Source organism: Cimex lectularius, unplaced genomic scaffold, assembly GCF_000648675.2.
Source record: "Cimex lectularius strain Harlan isolate CLEC.00 unplaced genomic scaffold, Clec_2.1 scaffold214, whole genome shotgun sequence".
NCBI lineage: Eukaryota > Metazoa > Arthropoda > Insecta > Hemiptera > Cimicidae > Cimex > Cimex lectularius.
In genome coordinates, this window is record NW_019392963.1 from 68573 (window position 1) to 96080 (window position 27508).

Below are 27508 nucleotides of genomic sequence, written 5' to 3' on the forward strand. Positions count from 1 at the left end.
TATATTGTAATACACTTATACTACAAGTATTATGTTTATTTATAAGATATAAAATTGGTAAGCAATTTTTATAGCTTGATAAAAAATAATAAAAATTGGTAACTTCCTAACTTAAACCTAAATTACCCTAACCACCCAGTACCCTGACCTAATGTAAGCCATGTAGAGGAATACAATGGAGATTAATATAAGTAGTTTTAACTTACGTTAACTAATTAAATAGAACTAATATAACTGGGGAATACAAATAAAACAATCAATCAATTAAGAAAATATAATGTGTATATAAATATAGCAAAAGCTCTGCAAACCGTTGGCACTTTCTTTTGCCACACATGATCCTTCAACATAAAACTAATTGGTTCATCTTCATTTCTAACTACATTAATCCGATTATGAATCAATGGAACAAAAGTAGAGTTGTTTTGGTAAACTTTGTTGTTGCGCATATAAAACTTAAAACTGAAGTTTTATGTGAATGTTACATGATCATCTCCCATTGCCCCAGGTCTGCCATTCTCACTGAGTCGGTCAATCAGATCTCTCCTTGTTTTTCAATCTTCAGTGTTGGTCTGTTGCACTCCTTTCTTTAAATGGATATTCCAACTATTAACACAGCCATAAAAACCTGATAAAATATAAATAGATAAATAAAATTATTTATTCAATTTCATAATAGCAACTACTACTGTACTAGTTACTACTGTTTGTACTAGTACCACACGACTAATTCTAAGGAAAGGAAAGATTGTATAGGTTATTTTTACAACAGTATTCTCATTATCTGTGATGGTTACATACCAACAAACATAACCATGAACAACAGGAAACACCTTGAATTTCAGGCTTTAAAGAATTTTCTTCCATCTTCATGCCAAGTGGCCACTTTCTGTATCAAGAGTGCCTATAATGTTATGTATGTATTAACTTATCTCAAATTTTTTCAATAGAATTTAATTAGGCTCCTTTGTTTTTCTGTGATTTACCATGTTCCCACTCTTCTCTAGAACTCAACTAACGGAACAACTGCAGATGTGTGACGGAGTGGATAACAAAAGCACAGATAATGAGAATCTACTGTGCCTTTTTCTGACATCTAATTCATGAAACTTTTATATTGTATTGCAATCAGTTCTATTTATTACAATGATATTAAATAACAACTTAGTGATTGAAAAAATTAAGTTAAAGTATAACAAAGATTAAAAGTTTTTTAATAAAATAAAATAAGAAAAATGTGCTTAATGTATAACGTCAATATTTTGGAACTTATTAACTATTTCGGAATTTCTAATAATTTTTCTAAAGCCCCTACCATAAAAACTTTTAAACGTTTATGTGATAATTTTTTTTTACTCAATTTTTTAATAAGTAACATAGCATCTTCATGCGTACTAACATATATTATACAAAATAAAGGACAATGTGATTGTGAATTAAAATTATAGGATTGAAAATCAAAGTAACTATTTTTAGGCAAAATACTTTCAATCAGTTCTATCAAATCGTTGTGGTTAAAGAAAACTGGGAAGTCCGCTACAAGAACATCAATCAAGTTAAATTTTCTTAATTTTTGCATTAGGCACAGATCGACAACAGGTAGAATCTGTGGAATGGGAAAGTCTTGAAAGTCGAAAATGGCAGACTGCAAAGCATCGTTATCATCGTAAATTAACGCTTGGACAACATAGTTCAAAAGTTTGAGATTTTCCACTAAACGTCTCGGTGGCCTGGAATGGTTCAATAAAATAGTCGACGGTAACATTCCTACCAACTGCACAGACTTTTCTGTTCTTTTAATGTTCTTATAAAATTTGATAGCCTCCCGGGCAGATCGAAATGTTAACAGGTGACTGCTTTTTTCAATAACTATACACTGTGGATCTCCAAATGAAGAATACTGGCTGTACAGCTCTTGATGATCTGTAGCTTTGTTATAGACATTAGACACTATGACATTGTACAAGCTGTTACTCGTGATAGGAAGTATAATCGGTGTGATACCAGTAATATCAATGTAATATCTCTTATTACTGTTCATAATCTGAAACAAAAAAAAAAAAAAAAAACCATAGATTAAAACGTTTGAGAATGGGCTTAACTGTTCAATCAGATCTTTCAAAGTGTCACTATCCTATTATTATTATTAGTAAATAATCATATAATAAATTTTTATAGTCCATAATATTTACCCTTATTTGGTTTGCTGTGAGCCTAGTGATAGGAAAATTTTACTGTTGTCATGCATAACTCATTTTGAACAGTTAAAAAGTTTCTAATTTATTTCAAGCCATTATTATTATTTATATGTATGGTTTTGGTCGATTCTATCAGAGATCTGATAGAAACAGATTGTAAATTTTTACAAAAGTTTATTAAGATTCTGTTGAAATGATTTAGATTGGTGTTTTAATTATTTATGTATATTTTGTAAAATATATTTCATAATTTCTGCAACCTTATTTCAGATTTTTGATGGTAGGCATCGTTTTATTCGATCATCCTCTATTGCCAGGTATCAACTCAATACCTCTCCTAAGAAATGCCGCATCAAGAACATGATTTGCCCGCATATAAATGCCACCATTTCCAACATGCAAAACAACACCATCAACTGTATTGTCCAGTATCTTCCATCTGGACTGTTAAGGGTCACTTTAGTCTCATCGGTGAATAGGACTTTTTTTCCATTCATTTATAGCTTCAAATCTTAGTCTCTCACTACAGTGTTCTTCCTACACCTTTCATGCCCTTCTTGATGACTGTCTTCTTTAACAGTTGATGGTGTAGTTTTTAATGCAAGAAGCTTTTGAATTGTGCATCCAGCTTTCTTAATAAAATGGTTGCCTATGTATTGGTGATTCTGGGGCAGCCTGAATTTGGTCGCTTCAAGTGACTCCAATTTCTGTACCTGTACTTTTTAACACATTCAGCGTGGAGTCGGTAACTGTTCTTTACCTGCAACGGACCCTTCTTATTCCCTGTTTTGACCCTTTCGCTAATTGGTGTATAGCTGTATGGTTATCTCTACCTCCTTTTATTGATATAGATATTGTCAGTTTTTATAGGTTTTCTCGAAAAATTATTTCTTTTCAACAGGACTTTTCTTTGAAGGTGTTACTTAATCTAAAGTTATGCCCAAATCATTGCAAAACTGACAAATAAACAAAAGTTGATACAAATAAAACACTAATTATGTGAAAATACAAATGCTAAAATTATTTAAAAAACTAAAATTAAATTCAATTAATACATATACAAAATATAAATAATTAATTGTAAAAATCATAGCGACATATACATATTGAATTACTTTTGAAAACATGACTAGTTATACTAGTGTTGTTCCAAGAGCAATTAAGGTAACAGTACCAGCAGTGGATACCTTAAGAAAATGGTCGCAGTTTTCGCTGCCTCCACTCTCAAGCTTTGGCTCTAAGGTTTTCCCAGTAGGGTTTTTAGGTCAATATACACTTTTTGAACAAGATTTGTATTTTTAACTATTTAATTTAAAAAAGTTTTTTGTTTCAGTAGTGGACAGTGGTTTGCGTCAGTAGTGGACACATGCCTCTAGTTGGAGAAATTGATGTGGAGAATGGGAAAAAGGTTTTAACTTGAATTAAATTATGACATTAGTAAAAAGTATGAAATAAATGTATTGTTGCAAAAAGTTATAGCTTGTTTTTGTAAAAATAAAACAGTGAAGCAATTCTTAAATGATAAACAAATATTAAACTAATAATTTTTTCATTATTAAGTAGTTGGAGTACCAAAGTCAATCTTATGTTGTTGGCGATGGGATGTTAACAGGTTCAGGCAACTGGTAACGCACATTCTCTCCTTTTCCAAAGATTAAAGGATGTGGCAATCTCTTCATTTTTAGTTGCCAAGAGGCAATCCTCTTCTGTTTTTTGGACTGATTACAAAAACATTTCTCATGCCATTGCATGACTTTAAGAGGACCTACATAATCATCAAGTATTTCGCAAACAAGGCATACAGTTTTTACTTTTTTGTTTCTGGTGAAAAAGAAGCCAAGACAAAATATCCTTCCTTATGAACTCCATGCCCCTTTATTATTAAAGGTTCCTTCTTTGCCAACATCTATCACAGCTTCTTGTTGTCCATCATTTTTACCTCGTCCATCACAGATTCATCATACATGGTTCTGTTCTCCTGTTTTACATGTGATGATTCATCTCTTACCTTGTGTTGACCCGTGAATTGCTTTTTTTCTTCTGTCACACTATATATTACGCAGGGCGGGTGACCAGGACCCAAGGGGTTAAAAGCCTAGGTAGGCCCGTACCCCAGTCTGTCACACTAGCTTTATTTCTACTTGAAGTTGATATATTCTTTTTTTTTTTTTTGCTATTTTCACAATCACTTGCATCCATAGGCATCATCACTGCTATATACTGAGACCAACGCTGCAGTCATCAAGACTGTCACCTGACATTATCCATGACTCAGGATCTTCTGAAAAAACTTGGACAGGTTACTCTTCTTCTTCCGCTTTTTCTTATTTGCCGCAATTTTTAGTTTCTTTAGCTTTTTTCTTCTTAAGTTCATTTCATCTTTTTTTCTTTTCAATCGAGACAACTTTTCTTCTTATTTTTTTTCCCGCAACTTTTTACTACATTTCGCCATTTCATATTCACACCACTTGTCTGAGGCAACCTTGGGAGGTACTTGATGTGCCTTTCTTTTAATTGAAGCAGTGACGGATCCAGGGGGGGTGTAAAAGGGGAATTATCCCTTGGAACCGAGTGAAGATGTTATCTGTTATATGTAATATGTCTTAGTTGAGCCTTAATTAAGCAAAAGAGGCTTATATTTCAGAATTATATAAACCATGATCTGTTACCTCTGATAAACGCTACCTAAATTAAATCAGTTTCCTCTTAACTGGTCACGCTTTGGCTTTGTTAGATACTTCAATCACACGATTTTATATCAAGAAACCTGTAAGTTGATGTTTAATTTTAGGTATATTTTTTCAAAAATATAGCGCTCTCTAATGGTCGAATTTAGATCGCTGTGCAATAAAATTTGACAGGGTGGTAAAGAATCCTATAGGGATGGTTGGGATTGTTTTTCTGCCAAATCAACTGGGGGTTGCAGAGTTATAGGCGATGAAAGTAAAAACATGTTTGCATTTTCTCCCGCACATCAACCAGCTTGGTTTGTTTAAGTTCACTCCCTCCTAGCTCCTCACCCCTCACTATTGGATTTTCATATTTTTGGTACTGTTTTTAAGTAGGATTCTTCCAGTAACTTTTTAGTTTGGGCAGGTTTGCCTCAAATTCTTTTTTCTCAATACCTAATTTCTTTTGTTTAAAAGCTCAAATTAATAATAATTTATAATCAAAAGATATCATAGGTGTTTCTTAATTTTTTGTTACCAAATATGCCAAGATTTCTTTTAAATTAACAGAGAAATCATGGTAAAAAGCAAAAGTCCTTAAAATTGTGTATATTATTAAAAAATATGGCACACATCTTTTTTTGTACATCTCACATTGTTACCAAAAAGTAATAGTGAAGTAACACAAGAAAATAATTAATTATAGCCTAAATAAAATTTCAAATTAGGTAGTTAACTAGTAAACCATTATTTTATTTTCATTGTTTTCAGTGGTCTAGGAAAAATGGCCCAAATCTAATCAAATTTAACGCCAGCTGTTAATAAGAAACAAAAATATTTCATTTTATATTAAATAAATAAAACCAGGAGGAAAAGTAGATAAACGAGTATGCAAAAATTACAAAATCACTGTCATCCTAAATCACCTTGAAATACACTCAAACAAAAACTGGACACTTGCATTTATTTGTTTATTTCCAAATAACTGCAGGTATAGATTAATAGTGACTTAAAACTTAACATGTTTTTTTAAAGCATGGTTTTAAGGCTAAAAGATCTCGCATGGGCATTTGCTGTGGCCATTGACATAGTGTCCGTTACATAGCCCAAGTCAAAGGTATGCTGCCCTGTACCATCCAGAATGGTCTACAGCAGTTTAAGGCAAATGGAAATGTTGATCGAAGAGAAGGTAGTAGTTGACGATGTGCTAGGGATGATTGGTTTATTGCTCTTATCGCATTACATAACCATCATTTAACACCTCCTGATAGGCAGTCAACTCCAAACAGCATGTAATATAAGGGTAAGCTCTAAAACAGTAATTTTAAGAATAGCCTAGGCTCTAGATGTCTCCCATCAAGTTCTTTACTACTGGAGAGAGATCAATCATAGAAATAATTTTCGTAAATCAGCATGTCGCCTGGACACAATGGCTGTTCTCTTCACAGATGAGTGCCGGTTTGGTTTATGGCAATGTGGACCGAGTATGGAGAAGGCTTTGCTTCATGTGCCATGTGTGAGTCACACCCTTTTCAAAGACAGTTTCAGTATGGGGTGAAATCAACATCCATGCTTGTGCCGAACTGATTATCATACAGAATGGATCTTTGACTGCACTAAGGTACATTGAGGAAGTTCTTCTGGAAGCTGTGGTACCTTTAGCTTAACTTCGTGTTAATTGCTCAACCACATATAGCTCAAGTTGTCACCCATTACTTGGAGGATGTAGAGATTAGCACAATGAATTGGCCTGTTCATTTTACATGAACCCCATAGAAAACTTATGTGACATGGTAAAGAGACAGGTTAGACATTGTTCGCTACTTCCAGCTTTGAACAGGTTCAAAATGCAATGGCTTATTTACTCGATGCCTAGGAGACTTAAGGCCCTCCGTGAGGCCAGTAGAGATAATGCATTAAGGGGAAAATTAGGTTTTTTTTTTATCATAAATCATAAATTTTATTTATCATAGTCATTCTATGTGTTCATGTGTTTGGTAAATTTTCTTTTAAACCGTCATAATTAAATAATTTATATTACAGCTCATAACTCTTATTGACCTTGTTAAAGTTGGTTTTCAAAAAATAAATCTGTTTTATTGGGTAGTCTGGAAAATAATGCGTTTTCATGTTTTCTTTCAATTACCCTTCTATATAATAAAGTGTTTATATTTGATAGATTAATCTTGTGTACAAATTTCAAGACCTTTTAATCCTCTCTCAAGCAAAAATGTTTACCTCAGTAGCATTTTGTTACTTGGAGGAATAATTCAGCCTTTTGTGATAACCAACCTCAGGATTGTGGTCTGGAGACTGGGGTAGAAGTAAAACTACACGGGCAGGGGAAATTAACTTCTGTATCAAAAAGTTTTTAAATACAAGAGTGGAGGCCTTTTCTGGATAGAACTATCACTTGTGATGAAAAGTGGATTCTCTACGGGTATCTGTAATTAGTAAATAAAGTACTATTACTAAAATAAAATCTTATTAGAATGTGTTGTATCAGTTAAAAAATAAACAAGGCGCGATTACGAGCGACGCAGAATATAAATATAAATATAAAAATAAAATAAAACTAATGAGAAAGAAATTTATAAATTTACTTGTAATAAATTGAAGAAGCCGGATCGGCGGCAAAGTGAACAGCTAGACGCACTACGTTCTGCGATCGAATCTTCAATGCGTCTCGCGTCTCGGTCTCTGTTCCTGCTGTCTGTTATATTTATTGTTACCTACTCCCCGCGGAGCAGAAGCAGAACGAGTAAGAACTAAGAAGGCAGAAAATAGGAAGGTAAACAGGTGAACGACGCGCGCCGCTTTTAAATACTTCCTTTAAAGGTCAACAACACAACTATATTCTCATTTTGAATTATTTCCAAAATTGGACCACGTTTTCGTTCGACGCCCGGAATGCCACGTGTTTCCCTTTTTCTCTCCCGCAAATTACTTATTACTGATTTACATTCATTTATGTACATGACATATACATTCATGTACAGAGTTGAGCCTATCGCTTCCCCCAGTACACCGTCAATTCAAATTTTACAATAAATTACCCACCACAGGTGTTGGCAGTTGGGACAAACCTCGGTCCAGCACGGTTGGGCTCTGGATACTGCCGACAGCTAGGTCATTTCAGTCCTCAACGCAATCAGTTCTGAAATGCATTCACACACTCACACTCTTAAATACATTCTTTCCTATTTACATACCATTCACTCAGTTAGCAAGTGCTTGACATTCCTCCATCACCCTTTACACCTATTACTTAATTCCGGGTACACAATATTCTACTATAGGCCCTCTCGAACTACACATTTACGCCAATAAATTCACTCTTAACCACACGTTAGGGAAAACAAATCTATCATTTCTATGTACAATAAATTCTTTTTCCTCCAAGAATTCAAAAGAGAGGAGGGCCAAAATGGCAAGCCCAATTCTCATATCGGGTGGCATTCCTACACGTTCTCTACATCGAGCCAAGGAATTGCAAAATAATAAAAAATAGACTTATGACAAAGTCCTAATGATTAAATATTAAAAAGTTTAACTTTTTAACCTATGAGCGATATGTTGTAAGTTGCAGAAACAAATTTTTGGCTGATTTATTTTCCGCATGATTCTATTTTAATGATTGAGCAACAATGTAAAACTAACTTACTCATGTTGTGTCTAATTAAACATATAGTAGGTGTAATAGTAGTAGTTTTATTATTCGTAATAGAGCCCATTGCTTTTTGTTGATTGATTGCTTTATTGATGAGATTATCATTTACTATCTTTGACAGTATTTCTATATTTATTTCTCTCTATATTTTTAATTTCAAGAAATCTATTGTATGAAGTGGATTTGTAGAGATCGAGTGTAGTGCCATAATGCAGTTTGGTATATTGTGTTTCGTTGACAATGAATCTACAAATGTGATGGAAAATTTAATTTTAAGTTTTTACTAAAATAACTTTAATTAAAATTTACGAACAAATATCACACATCCACAAGAAATTCACACAGACACAAGTAGAAAAATGATAAAAACTGGATTATTTAATTTTTTGGAAGTACTCAGGTGTGTGATACTGCAGGAAAAATGACAACTGTAGGTGGACTTCTTAGTTCTGTGTCAAGCTTTATAGGATCGGTTTGAGTATTCATCAGGAAAAGTGGCACATTTCGAGTTAGGTCAGTTTTTTCTGTTTATTGAAGGATTTATGCTGTATCGGAATCACATTTTCACATTTGAAAAACAATTATTAAATCAATTGTACAAATGTTTTTCATAATGGAAAATTAATATAGGCCTTGATGATTATCTTAGAATAGGTCGAAAACTGAGCAGTAAGAACTGAATTTGCTTTTTTCTTCAAGACCACACCTTGATATAGTGTTCGGGAATTATTTTAGTTTCATTTCTTTTATTTTAATAATATTCTTAATTTGTTGTTTTTACATAATTTTTCAACAATGTTGTCTTTTAACTTTTACATTATTTTATAGTTTCAACGATTTTTTTAATGTTTTAATTATAATATTTTTAATATCAATAAAACCTTTATTTCAATAATTAATTTTGCATTTTAAATAATTAATTAGCCCTGACTCCAAGAGGAAAGCATATTTGAGCCAAATATAATCTTAGTAAATGGATCATGGATATTTATGCTTGTTTGTTTGGTTTGTATATTGTCTGCTACTATCACAAAAAAAATGAATACCCTTACAGTCATTCATTGACCACCATTATCGTTAGAGCAAACAAACATAAATTACTGAGAGCATATATGCAAGAAAAGTGTCACAACTCAAAAAGGGGTAGTTTTTTATGGGTAGTACAGCTGGATTTTTAAAGTTTTGTGTTTTCGCTTAAGTTTAGGAGAAATGAAAGACAATATTGATGGGTCATGACAGTTTTATTGTCAACAACCGTAATGGCGTGTACTTAATACATAAGTCAAAAAAGGAAACTTCCATTTGTCTCTCCTGTAAAATGTACTTTTGTTTGAGTTGTGTCACTTTTCTTGTGGGTGTGCAATATCAAGATGACAATGAATTGCAGTTTGTTGCATAGGTTCTTTTGACTATTTTTATTTTCAAAATTGTATGAAAAATTCAACTTTCAATTTCGTTAATTATTATTCGGAGAACCTGAGATGCGGTCTAGTGTGACGTAAGTTTTAGAAAAACATTTTCTTTATCGTGCCAACATTTCGATCTTTATTGAGATCATCTTCAGGGCCTGGGATTTATAAACATTGTTTAAATTTTACAAATGCATGTAGGAGGTGAGAAAAAAAATGAATTTATACAATGCTAGAAAATTTTAGATTCAAAAAACAAATTTATACAATGCTAGAAAATTTTAGACTCAATTAAAATATTTGTACTCACTCAGTGTTTGTTTTCCATGTAGATGTGTCTTTCTTGTGTGTCGTGTTGAGAGTGCCAGTGAGATATTGATGTTTTATGTTTATTTAATCGTTGGATTTTGAAGGGGTGGGGAGGGAAGTCGGGAATAGAAAGACATTTTTATATGAGAAGTCGGCTTCATTGAGGTGAAAGGAGCCGACATTTTTTTTTAAATCTTAAATGTTCTATCATTGCATAAATTCATTTTTTCTCACCTCCTATATGTATTTGTAAAATTTAAACAATGTTTATAAATCCCAGGCCCTGAAGATGATCTCAACAAAGATCGAAACGTTGGCATCATAAAGAAAATGTTTTTATAAACCTACGTCATACCAGTCCGCATCTCACGATGTCCGAATAATCATTGACTAACGGTCACTAAACACCACAAATATCACTTTCGTATTAAGTGACATTTGAAACGCTTTGTAAAATAAGTCTTGTGACATTTGAGGAAAGATTATATTATATATTGTTCTTTATTAATGTATTTAACCACGAATAAAATGGAATGATCCAGATGTAGTAAAAACAAATTCAATATTGTTACTGCCCAGCTTTCGACCTATTTTAAAGTCATCATCAGGGGCAAACAACTGAACTTGTTTCTTCATCCTTATTCATTTGTTGAAAAGTGGTCGATACACCTTCTTATTCATCATATAAGAGAAACATATATACATATATATATCATATAATATACGTCTGTTGAAAAGTCGTCAATATAGCTAATATTTAAACTAATATATTTAAAACTGTTTGAAATTGAAAACTACAGTTTAAACTATTTTTTCTTTTTCTAGTCGGTGTTACAAATTTCTACCAGATATTTTATAAAGGGTGTTTTGTGCATTTTGGAGGGAAATTGGTGAATTGGTTTGTAGTGTGACGTCATAGAGTGGCTTCGACACGTCCATTGAGGCAGAGCGGAGAGAAGTCACTCGTGCCACAAACAATTTATAACCTTCTTTATTGAGTGAGGTAGCGTAAGAAACTGTTATTCAGTTGTTATGTTTCTAAGAAAATATCGAATTTGATTAAAAAAGAAAAATGTAAAGTCGGGCCAAGGGTGAAAAGTGAAATTGAACAATCGGGAGTCCCTTTCTAATGCCTATTTCACACGTCTCGGACTGAAAGCGGCCCGCAAAACGAAAAATAACAAGGCAAACCGAATGGGAAATCCTCGACACCGCTTATGACTCAGATCGTATCTGGCGATAAAAGTGTTTTCAACGTACACGGGTTTCCTCCCCGATCCGATATATCCGTAAGTAAAGTTTTCTGATCATCAGGGGCCTTTGGAAAATGCCTATTTAGAAAAAGAAAAGTCTTTCATCTCTTTTTTTTTTTTTTTGATTGCGAATGTGGCAGATTTTCTGTTTCACTTCGGAACACGTTTTTGTTAGTCACGGTATTTATTTTAATTTGGACCATTTTCTTCCTTTATCCAGTCTCTAAGTAAAGAGAGAGAGAGAGAAAGAAAAAAAATGATCAACGAGGTCACCTTCAAAACAGACTCTGTAATTTGTCCCTTTGCAGCGGGTCGTGTGCGTTTTCTTGCCGTTTCCGTGAAATGAAGAAAATTCAAGACCGGACGGAGAATGGAAAACGCAGAAGGCCGACTAACAATTTTTCAAAACGGGAAGTCGGCTTTCATTTAATTCTACGACGCCCAACTTTTCCTCCTTTTCTTTATTATTATCACTCCATAAATGTTTTCTCTTATTTTTATCTGTTTTGTATCAAACAAAAGTGTCCTCTGCTAACGAATAAAAATGTTATATTTGTCCGTAAACTGCTCTGTTAAGTGGCCACCTGGTCCTACTGTCAAGTAAGGCCACCTACTAATTCTAATAGTCCTGGACAAAAACTTTTTTTGTTCAACAAATTCCAAACTAAACCAAGGAGAAATGATTCATCCTGTACTCTTGAGGCAATGATGAAAAACGATAAACCATGGAATTACTATATAATCATCAACACCACTGACCGAAACTAAGTTCTAAATAAACAAATTCCAGTATTTTATTAAAGTAAGGATAGACCAAGCTTTATCTGTAATAGTGCGAAATAAACACTACGAAACTCTTGGGTTTGTCTCATTTTGTAACTGACTAACGGACTACGACAGTAGTACGACTTAAGCTGTCACATTGGAACGTGCTTGAAGCCGTTTATAACTCATTAGTGGTTGTGTTATAATTGGCACGATTTTGAAGCAGAAGATAAATAGAAAGAAGAATATTTTTAGGTTTTATAAATTATTTAATATGTAACTGGGATAGTTGAAAGTGTAGTAGCGCATCGCTGAGTGTTCAATTTGATTGTAGGTCCGGTTTTACTGGTTGAATTTCTTCCACCAAGGCACTTCCTACTGCACTGTACTACAGTCGGTAGTACTTTGGTGTCTCCTCTGATTCCTTGCAGAATCTATGCCGTCTTGGATTATACAAATCTTCCTCAAGGGTTCAGTCCGCAGTGCTTATGCTTCCCTTTGATGCATTCTGTTATGCAGTCTCCTTTCCACACTCACTGGGTATTGGATTAAGCCAAATGTGTGAATTCCACTTTCATACTACAGTACGCAGTACGCATAGTGTGAATCCCTATGGCACAGAATGGCTCAGGAAGATTTCGTTGCGAGTGCGTCCGCTTTCTCGTTTCCCTTTACTGCACATGTCCTGGTACGCAGCAGACTAACTTTAATTAGCGTGCTTATTTAACATAGATCTTAGACAAGAAGGTATGGTGAAAGTGAAAACAGAAAGAATGAAACAACTGAAGGCATCAAAGGAAGCAGGGAAAAATAATGAACTAACTACCTAACGACTGAATGGTAATTTGAAGAAGATTGATAACAACCGAACGGTAAAACTATTGGGCTGTCCGGAAAATAATGCAGGTTTATGGTTATAAAATAAAGATAATTGAGTAAAAGATTTTAAACATTTTTTACTAATTAAAATACCCTCCATCACTCTCCATATACTTCTCCAACTTGCGGCATCTATACTCAATGAAAATTATAAACAACTGTAAACGCATTTTCAAACGTCTTTTTATCGATAAATTTTATAAGTTGTAAAACGTTGTCGAGGTGATTGAAAAAATGGTAGTCTGTAGACGAGAGGTCTGGAGAAAAGGGAGGATGAGGCATAACCTCATAATCAAGATTCAACAGTTTTCGTGTTGTCACGTGTGAGAGACATGGGATCGAGCATTGTCGTGTAACAGAATCGGACTTTTCCCATTGACCAATAAGGATGCTTTTTTTAGCGGTCGTTTAATGCATGAGGAATTCAACTTTCGAGCTTTTTTCACCTTTCCAATTGCCTTAAGGCGGTGAGGGACGGTCGATTTGCTAACTGAAAGATTTTCTGCAAGTTCTCGAACAGTTGTTCTGTGATTTTCTTCAACTAAAGCTCACAGAATATCATCATCTAGGGAAGAAATCCTTCCACGACCTTTGTCTTCAAAGCTAAGGTCTCCCTTCAAGAAAATTTTTAAACCTTGTCTGAACGGTGCTGTTACTCACACTGCGATCGCCCAGATCGCATCATTTATGTTTCTGGCCGTTTGGGCACCGTCCCGACCGTGTTTAACTCGACTGAATTATTCTCTTAATAAACTAATTCTTACTCACAGTTTGTTGTTTTCAATAATTTTGATTTCAACCTTTAAAGCTCATCATCAGATTGAAGGAATTACAAACACGTCTCTCGACAAGAGAGTGAACCCACCAATGCGATGTTCCAATCGTTTTCGATGCCGCTCAATTTTGAACGTGCAAAAAATGCGAATTACAACCCAACTAATATTATCCTAATAAATTAAAATAACTAAATTAAAATAATTTTAAATTAGTGATTAATTTGTATATATTTTTAGTAATTAATTAATAAAATTAAAATAATAAATTATAACATATTAATAAAAATAATTAATATGATTAATTTGTACGTTAAATATTATTTAGGTACATGTTTAAAATAGGAGGTTAATAAAAATCTAATTATTTAAGCATTTATCTCCATTTTACATTTTTTATTAGAAATTTCTGAAACCAACCTAGTTCCCTCCCCCTTGTTCCTTTTCCAACCTTGTTCCCTGCGTTGAAACTGTGTAACACCGTTGTATTTAAATTTAAATTGTGCTTTGTTTCAATTAAATTGTCCTTAAATTCAGAAAAAAATTTTGATTTAGACAAGTGTTCTTTGTCTCTCGTTTTAATTTCTCTGCCGTTTTGTCGTATATATTTAACATCGCAATCATTACAATTAAACTTTTAAACTCAGCTTTTTGACAAGTTTTCAACCTTGTCTTTAGGTGTTGAGAGGAAGTTTCAAAGTAAACACACACCTCTAAAAGCTACTCTAAAACCTTCCCGTTTAAGAATTTTACCTACTTTTTCTACCTAAGTTACGGTATGCAATGAAAACCTAAACATTCATTTTTGGTGGGGTGGGTGAGTCCGATTGTTGTTTCTTTTAAAGTTAATTTTTTTATTCATTTTACGAGCAGCCTATCGATAAATATTTCTTGATATCCATTGTTTTTAGCTAAGGTTTGTTAGTAATTCTTTTTTATAATTAGCAGGTGTTCGTGGGAGGTTCAGCATACGTCTATGAGCCAAATGAATCCAGCAGCTTTTTGGCTCCATGGGCGAGATCAGTCTGCTGGTTTCATAGTGCCTGTAGTTATGGATTTTGTATAAATGTCTATTACAATTAGGTTATTTATTATGGACAGTTTTAAGTCTAAAAAGTATAAAGAACGATCTTTATTTATTTCCAATGCAAAATTTATACTAGGGTGTAAAGAATTAATAGGTTGGAGGAATTCTTTTAGATCCTCTAGTGTTCCCAACCATATATATAAAATATCGTCTACATAATGTTTCCAGGTTTAATTAATTTGTTGAATGATTTTGGAAAAAAAATCAAGTTATCCATGAATATTTCCGCACCGAGCGGGATAATGGAGACCCCATTGGTAATCCTTTCATTTTATAAAATTTATTATTAAATTTACAATAATTAGATAGTATATATTTAAGAAGTCTATTATATCATTTTTTACAAATTCGTTAATAGTTTTGTTTTATTACTTTAGTACATTCTTTAACAGGGAAATCAGTAAATAAATTAGTAACACAAATGACATTAAAACACAGTTGTTAGGTATATTTATGTTCTTTCGGGTTCATTGGTATGTTTTGATGATCTTTATTGAGATCATCTTCAGGGCTCATAGTGTTTGTTTGCTATATAGATGTGTCATTACTGATATAAGCACTCTTGGGCCAAGGTGGGAACGCTGGAGAACTGAAGACAGTTCATTTTTCAGTCACGTAAATAAGAACGATTTCCTCGAATACCCAGACAACTCAACATAAATAATAATTTCGTATGGTCGAGCCACATTGGCATATACTTGTTAACATCGACCTGAGAACATTCTAAGGGCACCATTATTGGTCAACCGACTTATCCACTAAACCAGATCTGTCTTCATGAATATCAAAGTCCGAAAGGGTTACAGAGGAATGAACAATCGGCACAACGGGTTAACTTTGAATTTTTTTTCCAAAAACTTAGGCGAAAGCTTCAGCTAAATCCGTCATTTTTAATAAATTGACTATCAACACCTAGCAATCGAAGGGCGAAGGGGTAACCTTTTTGCTGCAATAATAAAAAAATCTCCGTTCATACACGCAGTCCTGCATATATCTTCATTCCGTCATCCAACATTTTTTCGTTGAGTGTTCAGAGCCCGTTTTTTTTATATATATAAAGAAACCGTATTGCGCTTATTTTTCATAACTGAGAATCGGCACCAATTTATCACCCATCACGCCAATCAAAGCTGGCGTTCCACAAGGAAATATCCTAGATCCTACAGTGCTGACATACCTACATATCTAAAAACAACTCACAACCTATGCAGACGACTCCGTAATCCTATTTACCTCTTTCAATCCTATCCTAGTCACAGAAGTAATCAAAACAAAATTACCGATTGGCTCGACCAGTGCACATAAACAACCAGGTAATACCTCCGTCCAACCAAGTCAGCTATCTTGAGCTTCATTTAGATAACAGACTTATGTGGAACCCAAATACAAGATTAACTCGACAAGAACTTAATAAAAGATACTCAGATACCAAAATCAACACCTCTAAGCAAACATAATAAACTAACCTAACCACTTTCAAAATACTCTTCAGATCTATTTCGACAATCCTTTCAATCCAAAGTTAACTGCCGTACCCTCAACGCCCCCTTTTACGTCACCAATAAAGACCTTAAAATCCCATTCGTGAGGGATCTTATCCGAACACGCTTCCTCAATTTCCACACTATCCCTCCACCCTAAAGCTCTTTCCTCAACGTCCCACCCTTATAATCCTACACGCCGTTTAAAACGACGATGGCTTCGTGACCTCTTATCTTAACCCTCCAAAATAAATAAAAGTTAAAGTTAAGTAAAAAGAGTTCCAGCAGTGAATGCTTTCTCTCCCCCACAGCCTCCTGGTCTGGCAGATTTATTTATACCTACACTATTTGCTCAGTAGTAATATAAAATGGAGGCCCACATCATGACAACATATAAAAATAATGGAAATATCGGGTACAACATAAGCACGAGCAACAAAACGCACACACAAAAATTAAACTGCACCTCAAAAAAACAGACGACACTAACAAGAAAGACACCTCACTGACTTAACGAAATAATTCCTTACAAACAAAAACAGCAAGGAGCCTAAGTAACAACTTGTGTGAAGTAAATATTTTGATTTTTTCTCATACAGTGAAGCAGGGTAACAAACAGGATAAAAGCGTACTTACAAATTTTTTAAGAGAAATAATTCCCTGAAATTATGGTAAGAGCATCACACACATATGAGAATACGTTCATAATACATATCAACAACAACATAACTCACGTACTACTGACCGAAACCTGTTACGTAAAATTCACGTGACAGTATATATTTCCTTGAGCTAACACTAACTGAAACTTCCAGCAAACAACAATTCGTCATATACAAAAAGACGAACACTAACCTACAATATCATACAATCAATACCACCGTCACAAATTGTGAGAAGTACACTACAAAATTGCAGTATTACAATACAATGACAGTACCACTGACAAAAAATAAATTAACCAAAACAACAAAAAAAGAATAAAAGTCATTAAATGCAATAACGGCTATGAAAATAATACCCAAAACGCGCGTATACAAACTAAACTACACCATAAAAGCAGAAGAGACCAAATTCACATGTATATGTAAGCAAGACAAAGCCACGACTTCTCACCTAAATTACCTGTGTGAAGAACACGTAATGGTTTTTCCTGTTTTTTTCAGACAGTTCATATTAGTGAAAGACGTGAGTCAGACGAGATTGGTGCAGTGTTTTCTCAAATTTAAACATACAGTAAGGCTGGATAACGAACTCAGCTCAGCACATTGGACAACGTAAACTGCAACGTTATATTGTAAAAAGTCACAATTAATCAGTGACGTTTTTCAAGTGGCTCGAAGTCACGATGCTCAAGTGGTAGAGCAGCGGCGTATTTAGCCGAACGTCGTGGGTTCGAATCCCGCTCGTGACACTGAGTTTTTTTATCTCAACCAATACCTTACATAAAAATTAATAATTAAGTTAAAGAGGATCGAAAGAAGGTCAACTAGGTCACCAGACTATAATTATGCCACTTCAACGTATATTACACGCCATCATCAGGTATTAATTATTGTTTCATTTAGCAATGATAATGGTTTACGTTTAATGTAATCTACAGGCACTAAAGGTTTTTCCGAGTGACAGCCGGAATATTAAGGCTAATTAACGATTTGTGGCAATTTGTTAAATTTTATTTTGAATCAAACATCTAATCGATCATTTAAGTTCATCAGTTAAGCCGCTATGTACGTTGAAAGCTCAGTATAACTTAGGTGTATAAGTTGACCTCCTTCCGATCCTCGACTTAAATAGTTAACCTTTTTAACAAATAACGGTTAGTTATAAATTACGGTTAAACTATAACAGTATCCAATTATTTGGTTTTGTGTTAGTCCAAACATAATTTAAAAGAGGTTTTAAAAATGAAGGTTGAGGTTATTAAAAGAAAAAAAAGTTTGTTTAATCCTTACAAAAGGGAAGTTGCCCAGAGCTCAAAGCTTTTTTTTTTATACTGTTAATAGTTGTTATTTCAGAAAAACCAACGTTCATCGTTCTTTTAAGCAGTGAACTACATTTATAGAAACATACCATAGCTAGTGTGATTTTTGAACACGTGCTCGTAAAAGTTTAAAACAAAATTTCGCAATTGATCCACGACTTTTTTGAATATACAAGAAATCTAAATTTGTTGTAAATACGTAAATATAATAGTGTGAACTTCCTACCTTAACCGTTAAGAACGACATCGTGCAAGATCTGTCGACTCGCCAAGTGTTTGGTTGCTGGAGTTCAAATGGCCAACCGTCGATAATCGATTCAGGGGATTTGAATTTTGAATTTGTCATTGGAAAGGCAGTGGAAATCAAATTTGAGTTACCAAAGGGTATTAACGAATACATTTATAAATAAGTGTTCAGGGTTTTGTTTGAGTTTTTTTTTAATGAATATTTTCATTTTTTTCTGTATCAGAATTAATAAAAAATAACGCGACCCGCACGGCCATTTTCAACAGACCGAAAACGTGTCGTCATCGCCCGTTCAGTTGGTGGCTCCACTTCCCTACTAATTGTGAAATGCCTTTTGTCGATAGTTTCAACTCTTCAGCTAGAGAAATTCGGCATTTTTGGGTGGACCAGTGCAAACCTGGGACCCAAATATGTATTTTAATTGTTTAGACAGTCTGCACTTTCCTAAGATCACGTGTGAGGGGACGCTACATTCTGCATATGTTCCGAGTTTGTTTGTAAATATTTTGAATTTAGTGGCACGTCTTTTTTTCTTATTTGTTTATTTTTTATTTATTGCTTTCTGCACAGAATTTATACATTTAACAATCTGAAGGTAGTGATCACTAAAATAACGACTGGAAAGAACCTGTCAGATCACAGGGATGAGGGAGGGAGCCATTGCTGGAATTTTCAATGTTTAGGATTGCTGGTATAGAGTTGTGTTAGGAAGCTGCAAAACCACTGTCTTATTAGATGGCGAGGTGGATTGTTAGGGTGGGAAGTTGAAAAGAGGGAGCTCATGGATTGTTGGAAGGAGAGTTTGTATGGATCATGTCCATCACGAATGGGATGTCTACGTCTTTGTGAATGGTTTTTTTATTGAAATGGAATGGAGCGTTGAGGATGCGACAGATCACTTTTTTTTTTTTTTTTTTTTTTTTTTTTAAAGTTGCTGTCCAAGTAGAACCTAGTAGGATTTGGTTGGGTTGGAGGGAGTGATTACCTACATGTGCATTGGCGGGGAGGTAGGTCTTCTGAGTGTGAATGTCATGTGCTGGCTCTTTTGCTCATTTAGCTTGATGCACCACCGATCAGTAATGAGGTGTAGGTTAGATTGAGTTGCTTTTACTTACTTTAAGGATAGGGAGAGAATTGCCGTGTTGTCCATGACGGTTGTGATACGGATGTTAGGATGTATAGATAGATATAATATTTCAGGGTATGGTATACTGCGCCCTTTAAGAGCTATTGTATCCCCTGTGCTCTGCCTAAAGCACATCGGTGAGTCCTATTTCATCAAGAAACTTGATTAATAGGCCCGGTTTCAGCAGTTGTAGTTCTTCTATGGTCACATTGTACATCCCAAAACACTTCCTCCTGCGGGCTAGTGTAGCTCCGCAGTTTGTTAGTAAGTGTGTTGGCGTCTCTTCTGCTTCTTTGCAGAATCTACATGTGCCATCTTGGATTATTCCAATTTTCTTTAGATGTCCATTTAATCTACAGTGTCCTGTCAGGAATCCTGTTAGGATTCGCAGTCTATTCCTGCTTCCTTTGACACATTCTGTGATTTCTTTCTTGCCAAAATTGGTTAGAAGATTCTCGGATTGTCTATGTCCAATAAGTGAATTCCAAAGTTCGCTCATTTTCTTTTTGTCCTTCTGTCTGACTATAGGATGTATAGGTATGTCAATGCTGTAAATTTTGTAGAGCATTGAAATCTTATTAAATTGAATATGCAGGCTAGAAATTTTTTTTTTAAATTTGAAATAGTGAATTACCCACTTTATCTATTACTACAAGTAATTTTTAAAAGTTTAAATGAGGCGTAACTTTAACATTTTGCTTACATATGAATATTTGTTTCAGGATTCTAAATGTTACATTTGGGATTGCAATAATAATTAACATTATCTATTGCTAAGACACATTTAGATATTTTCTCTAGTAGAATGGAAGAGAGGCGTATATTGCTGCATGACATCGATCTTGTATAATAATCCCAATTGCTTCATCATTACGTAAGTTATGAAGGAAATGATCTATAGTTTTGTAGTTTTCTAAATAAAAGTATGAATATGCAGTAAACCATTGATATGCGTGTGGCATGAGTGATTTAATTGTGAAGAAGCTTTGCTTGATGTTACATATTTTTCACATTTTATTTACTGCGACTCACAAAATTGTTCTAATGTTTAATCTATTATTAGAAATTTTCTCTTGTTGTCTAATGAGTGATAAACTTATTGCCTGATAGATACCTATCATCCTGGTCTATGCTCACTAAATTTTGTTGGTCTAGAAACATTTCGCCATTTTCATTGTAAAGGTGATTTTTAAATTTTAGAAAACAATCACTTAAATACTGAAGATGGCGAAATGCTGAAACATGCCCGAATCAATAAAAATCAGTGAGGATAGACCAGGAAGGTAGGTAACCATCAGGCAATATCATTAGAAAGGTATGACAATGTTTTTCTAATAGGGGTTCCATTTCTTATGTTACAACTTTTTTAACATTTATAATATTCCAAAAATATTTCACCCACAATAATCAATGTACTACTCATTTCTTATTCTAGCTTTTAAAAGGACCATTTGATCAAATTTTCAATTGTACTCTTTTACTTCTGTTTCATTTTTGGTAAAACCATCCAGATTTTTTAGTTTTTGTGTTTTGTAGTAATTAAAAGTAAAGTAATCCTTAAACAGGAGGGTTTAACGTCCGTGGTGATGGCGTAATATACATTGAATGCTTGGCATAATATAGGTGTATAAGTTGACCTTTCGATTCTCTTTAACTTCTTAAATAGTTAACTATTTTGTTAACAACTGACGTTTAGTTTTAATCATGGTTAAACCATAACAGTATACAGTAATTTGGCTTTGTGTAGTCCAAACCTAATTTAAAAAAAGAAGTTTTAAAAATGAAGGTTGAGGTTATTAAAAGGCAAGACCTTTTGTTTGATCCTTATAAAAGACATGAGGGGCAGACATACTTACAAATGAGCTTTTTTAAAAAATGTCAGCACTACGAGAAAAAACCTTTAAAAAAAAATTTTTTTTACTGTAAACAGTTATTATTTCAGAAAAATAATTGTTCGTCTTCTTTTAAAGTATGAACTACATTTGTAAATACCATAGCGTGTGTACTTTTGAAGCCATGGTTGTTGATTTTTGGTAAAGCCAACCGGATGTTCAGTGTTTATGTTTCGTTTAATTAAAAGTAAAGTAATCCTTAAACGGGAGGTCTTAAAGACTAACTTCCTGCTTGGATGTTGCGGACGAGGTGTCAGAACCACTTTACAATTTTTTTTCTTCAGTTAACCTAAAATAAAATTCCAAAGGGTGGTAAGCTGGGATTTAAATCCAGGACCTCTAGCGAGGCAAATACGAGTCTTATGTCCTAACCACTTCACCACTGAAATTCCCTTTTATGTTTACTAGACTACCAATAAAAAAAAATTATTTGTCATATAAGAGAAACAAAAAGTAGTAAAAAATATATATATTTAAAACGGTTTGAAATTGAAAATTACAGTTTAGGCTATTTTTTCTTTTTTAGCTGGTGTTACAAATTTCTACCAGATATTTTATAAAGAGTGTTTTGGGCATTTTGGAGAGAAATTGGTGAATTGGTTTGTAGTGTGACGTCATAGAGTGGCTTCGACACGTCCATCGAGACAGAGCGGAGAGAAGTCACTCGTGCCACAAACAATTTATAACCTTCTTTATTGAGTGAGGTAGCGTAAGAAACTGTTATTCAGTTGTTATGCTTCTAAGNAATTTGTCCCTTTGCAGCGGGTCGTGTGCGTTTTCTTGCCGTTTCCGTGAAATGAAGAAAATTCGAGACCGGACGGAAAATGGAAAACGCAGAAGGCCGACTAACAATTTTTCAAAACGGGAAGTCGGCTTTCATTTATTTCTACGACGCCCAACTTTTCCTTTTTCTTTCTTTATTATTATCATCACCACTGTATAAATGTTTTCTCTTGTTTTTATTTGTTTTGTGTTAGATGTATATATATATTTTTTTTAGTTTGTTTATGTTGCTTTTTATTTTCAGTATGATGAGGGGTCTCATGCATGTGTACGACGTACTCAGCTTAAGCTCTATATATCATTTTACGAACAAAATATCCATCGAATGACAAGAAATCGGACTCTAAATTCACTAGGTAATTCAATGGCTTTTGACAATTTCTTCTGACCGACCGTCTGTGAGTTTTTTACAGCCGCGTGCTTAACGAGCTCGTTTTTATTCTTCGAAATTCCTTTTCTTTCTTTTTTCTTTTTTTTTAATTTAATTTTTTCACCTTCGGGCATTTATTTACATGCCGATAATGTATAAATTTTCTTATTGTGCGAAATTTTCCTAACCTCTTTGTCAAGTGGTGAGCACCCGTTTATTAATTTTCGCGGATAAAAACTTTAATTTTTAACTATTCTGCCAATTTCGAGTTTTATTTTATTCGGTCCTGGACTGATTCCTTAAATCGAAAGTTACCAAGTTTTAATAACTTTTTTGTAATAAAACACATTTCTAGATTGTATACTCCTTATTTAACGTTAATGCATAAGTATACAATGACACCTATGACACACTACATGGATAACATTTTCAGGAGGCGTCCTCTAAACATGACATATCATAATGCATAGCTAAAACCACAGTAAAACTGCCCCACCTGCTTAAATGGAATCTGTTGCAATTTTTTAATTAAAACAAATTTCTTGGTAAATACAGGAAAACCTCTTGCTAAGGGCTTTTGTCCTCTTTCAAGAGGAATTATCTAAAAGTGATATTTATCATTTGATAACACTTAGTTAAAACCATACAAAATATAGAAGCACCAGCTTTTTAATCAACTCAGGCGCAGTTTTCTGATTAAAATTAATTTCTTCATAAATACGGTGAATGAAATGCCCTTTTAATAAGGGAGAGAGTGGTGTAACCATTTTTCGGGTGGTGTTCTTTAAAGAAAGATTTTATCATCATATAAAGCATAGCTAATACCATAGAAAAACTGATCACCAGCTAAAAGGGATTCTGGTGCAGTTTTTTAATTAAACCAAATTTTTTGGTAAATACAGGGAAACCTCAAATTAGGGACGGACATGGATGTACTTTTGTCCTCTTTCAGGAGGTGTCCACTAATGAGAGATTTTAACATCTCATAATGCTTAGCTAAAACCACAATAAAACTGCTCCATCTGCTTAAATGGACTCTGGAGCAATTTTTAGTTATAACAAATGTTTTGGTAAATACAGAGAAACTTCTTGCCTAGGGATGGTCATGGATGTACTTTTGTCTTCTTTCAGGAAGTGTTCTCTAATGCGAGATTTTGACATCTCATAATGCATAGCTAAAACCACAGTAAAACTGCTCCACCTGCATAAATGGGCTCTGATGCAATGTTGTTAAAACCCTAGAAGAAAAAAAAAAATAGGAGCACCAGCTTTTTTTTTTAAATCAGACTCAGGGGAAATTTCTTGGTAAATACGGTGAAATACCCTCTTAATAAGGCAATTGTGGCGTAATTACTTTTCAGGTGGTGTTCTGTAAAGAGAGATTTAATCAATAAAAAAACAATGCAACACTTGTTTAAATTATATCTGTTACAATTTTCTAATTGTATCTAAACAAATTTCTTTGTAAATGCTAAATTAATTCTGTATTTAAATTTGCATCAGTAATGAGTAACGCAATAGTTGGGTGTAATTTGGTTGTTATCAATCGTTTAGTCGACCTACATTCTGGTTTGGTCTGTCAGACATGTTTCGTCATTTCACCATCTTCATCATGTCTGTGTGATTTCTGTGATAGGCAGACCAAAATGTCCAAATTGCAGTTAATCATCCCAACCACAGGAAAAAATCTCACAATGTTACAATAGTTTGTTTACACAGCTTAGCAGCTAAAATTGAATTGGTGGCTAGCTCCTCACCATAGGTCCATTAGAGTGATTAACAGCTTAGAATATAGTTGGGATGTGAAATTTGTTCGTAGAGGAAGTCACTTCAAGCAAAGAGTAAGCGAAAACCAGTGTGTCATATCTTTTTTCGGTGGTGGCCAAATCAAGGCAGCAAGCAAATATTGTTGTTATGATGTTGTGTTAGATACAAATGACTTGATATTCCATTCAAGCTAGTGGTGCATTGTCACAAAATTCACCACGGATGTACATTTTTATTTACTTCACTTCTTAAAACTGTCGTTGAAAGCACACCAAATCTCGTATTTGTATTGTATTGCCTCGGATTACCGGCAAATGCAATGCGGCCTCTTTGGAACAGACAGGTTAGACCTAATAGAATTCAAAATATTAAACATCATAGAATAAACCAAGTTTAAGGTAGTAAGTAGATAGTAGTAAGAAATTAGTACTAGTACAATCTGTGGCTAAATTGGTAATTATTGTTTGGATGACAGGCACATGTAAAGGAGAATAAAAAATGCTGTTTTACAACCATAATAACTGGGGTTTTTAAGCTACTATTTTCCCCTAATAGAAAAATAATGTCATGTAATTGATAATAATTTAATTATAAACCTTCACCGGGTTTCTAATTTCACTATTAACTCATATAGAAAAGATAAATAATACAACATATCATGTCTAAATTTGAACCAAATCCTTTGTCCTTTCAGATGTGTTTTTATGTTCACTTCGATATATATAAATCGATGATGATAATGTGCAGGGGTGCTGATCTGTTGCTATGATAACAGCATACTTCTCTTGTGGCGATACCGCTCTCCTCAAGTGATTTATGGACACATTGATCTGAGATACTTTAACTGAAATTAAATAATTATATAAATCGATGATGATAATGTGCAGGGGTGCTGATCTGTTGCTATGATAACAGCATACTTCTCTTGTGGCGACACCGCTCACCTCAAGTGATTTATGGACACTTTGATCAGAGATAATTTAAGTAAAATATGTTTAATGATAAATGTTCCATCAATTTAATAATAAATACTTCTGTCGATTTGTTAGTGTGTTAATAATAGTTTCATTCAATATTGCTTGGCACAAGTGGCATTGTTCTGTGACTAAAATGAAAATTTACGGTTTATTTTGATCTTCACCTGTTTAGAAATGTATTTCCTATTTACTAAATTATCATAAATCATTTGTACACATAATCAGTTTATTTAGGTCAACCAGGTTCTGTTTATACTTATTATTTTGAAAAACAGCCTTAAAACATTGTTTTGTTTGATGGTGAAACTTTGAATAACTGTTTTGATTCTTTTTTTAGTGTTGTTTTAGTTTGTTAAAATTAAAAAAAAAGTGCCATGGTTGATGTGTGTATAAATTAAAATTGGATTGGTTGTTATCTTTTGGAAGAACATCACTCCTGAATGTGTCAACTTTGTTGTGGATTATTTTAAATGTTGAATTAATCAAATAACGCAGTCTGCCTGGCCATTTTCAATAGATTGAAGCTGCGACCTGTCATCACCGCCCATTCAGCAGGTGTTTGTTAGTAATTTCCCCTCTAGGGGGAAACTTAACATTTTTGGGTGGAACTGTGAGCGATCCAGTTGAAATTTTAATTGTTTATCACTGAACACTCGGCACTTTCACATGACCACATGTGCAGGGACTTACATTCCTCCTATGTTCAGAATATTTTTGTAAAGATTTTGAAAATAGTGGCAAATGTACAGGGTTTTCCTATATGCGCTTATGAACTATTATTTTATACTGATCCAGTATATCTTGACCTGAGACGTGTGGGACTTTTCACCAATAGGGGAGGAGTAAAACGGCAAACTATGCAACTGGAAACAAATATAATTATAGTAAAAACTACAAAAGTTACTTGATTTAATCCCCTCCCTCTATGATTCAGTTGGTACAGATGTAGATGCATTAGTCTTGTTTTTGTACTCTTTATTCAACTTGAATTAAGTACATCTCTCGATTGCATAGACCTCAGCTTGGAAGATGCTGGTGTATTTTCCCATGGGTTCTGAGTCCAGGTCCAAATACTCCTGCTCCTGTACCTTCTTGTGTTCTAGATCCATCTGTGTACCAATAGATAGTGCCGTTCTTCAAGGAGGTGTTTTCCTCTTGTTCCCATTCTCTTTTGGTACCTAAGTTTATTTGAAAGTTTTGATTAAATTCAAACATCCTGTTCATGTTGTCTCTTGAAGCCTTGAGTATTGGATGGTCATGCATTATTTTGTTGCTATCTCTCCATTTTAGTTTTATTCCTTTTGATGGTTTCTCTTTAATAATACTAACATTGTCTGTGCTGTCCTCATTATCATGTGGTGTAGGGGAATTAATCCCAGTATCCTTTTCATATCAACTGGTGGGAAATGTTGTCATCGCTCCCATTATAATGATGCTTGCAAGTCTCTGTATTTTTAGTGAGTATTTTCGTTTTATCTGTTTTACTTTATCGACCTAGGCTATGGCTCTATATGCAAGAATAGGTCTTACCATCATGGTGTACATCCAAAGCAGGGTTTCCACCCAACATCCCTGATTCAGTTGGTAGTTGGTAACAAATTTTTTGTGTATTGCATGATAGAGATAGAAACATAAAATGTTACGTAGTCAGGAAGAATGCAATAGTCACTTTTGAGGAGTATGACTGGTACTGTTGTTACTTGTCCTTGACATAAATCAAATTAAGTCATTTTTATGTCAATTGGCCAGAACAAAAACATTAAAAACAATTTTCAAATGCTACATAATTTTATTCTTTTTCTTTTTTCTTCCTTTTGTCTTTAGGAATGAATTGATTTATTTAAACTCGAGTTTTTGAGGGGTCACCCT

The 27508-nt window shown here is 33.9% G+C and overlaps 2 protein-coding genes across 10 annotated transcripts in view; one reads left to right on the forward strand and one right to left on the reverse strand.

Annotated features, from left to right (window-relative positions):
* Positions 1 to 259: 259 nt before the first annotated feature.
* Positions 260 to 18847, reverse strand: LOC106671091. 5 transcript variants are annotated; one of them, XR_001341167.2, is made up of 3 exons: positions 7471 to 7894; positions 802 to 2044; positions 260 to 628 (listed from the first exon to the last, which is right to left on the reverse strand). XR_001341167.2 is itself a non-coding variant. In XM_014401909.2 (2 exons), the coding sequence occupies exons 1-2, from the start codon at positions 18821 to 18823 to the stop codon at positions 1277 to 1279; spliced, it is 888 nt and encodes a 295-aa protein (XP_014257395.2). In that variant the 5' UTR covers positions 18824 to 18847; the 3' UTR covers positions 260 to 1276. The 5 variants fall into 5 exon arrangements, 1 of the variants encoding a protein (XP_014257395.2); XR_002910777.1 differs by lacking the exon at positions 7471 to 7894 and adding an exon at positions 7928 to 8029 and having other exon boundaries at positions 260 to 2044; XR_001341166.2 differs by having other exon boundaries at positions 260 to 2044; positions 7471 to 7900.
* LOC106671089 overlaps positions 11224 to 27508 on the forward strand; it is a 28193-nt gene continuing 11908 nt past the window's right edge. The window contains exons 1-3 of one of the 5 annotated variants that reach the window (XM_014401904.2): positions 11225 to 11544; positions 20573 to 20724; positions 22770 to 22881. The gene's annotated coding sequence lies outside the window, so the exon portion shown is untranslated. Of the gene's footprint in view, positions 11545 to 20572; positions 20725 to 22769; positions 22882 to 27508 lie in introns of all 5 variants that reach the window. The other 4 variants (XM_014401908.2, XM_014401906.2, XM_014401903.2 and 1 more) reach the window with 4 other exon arrangements.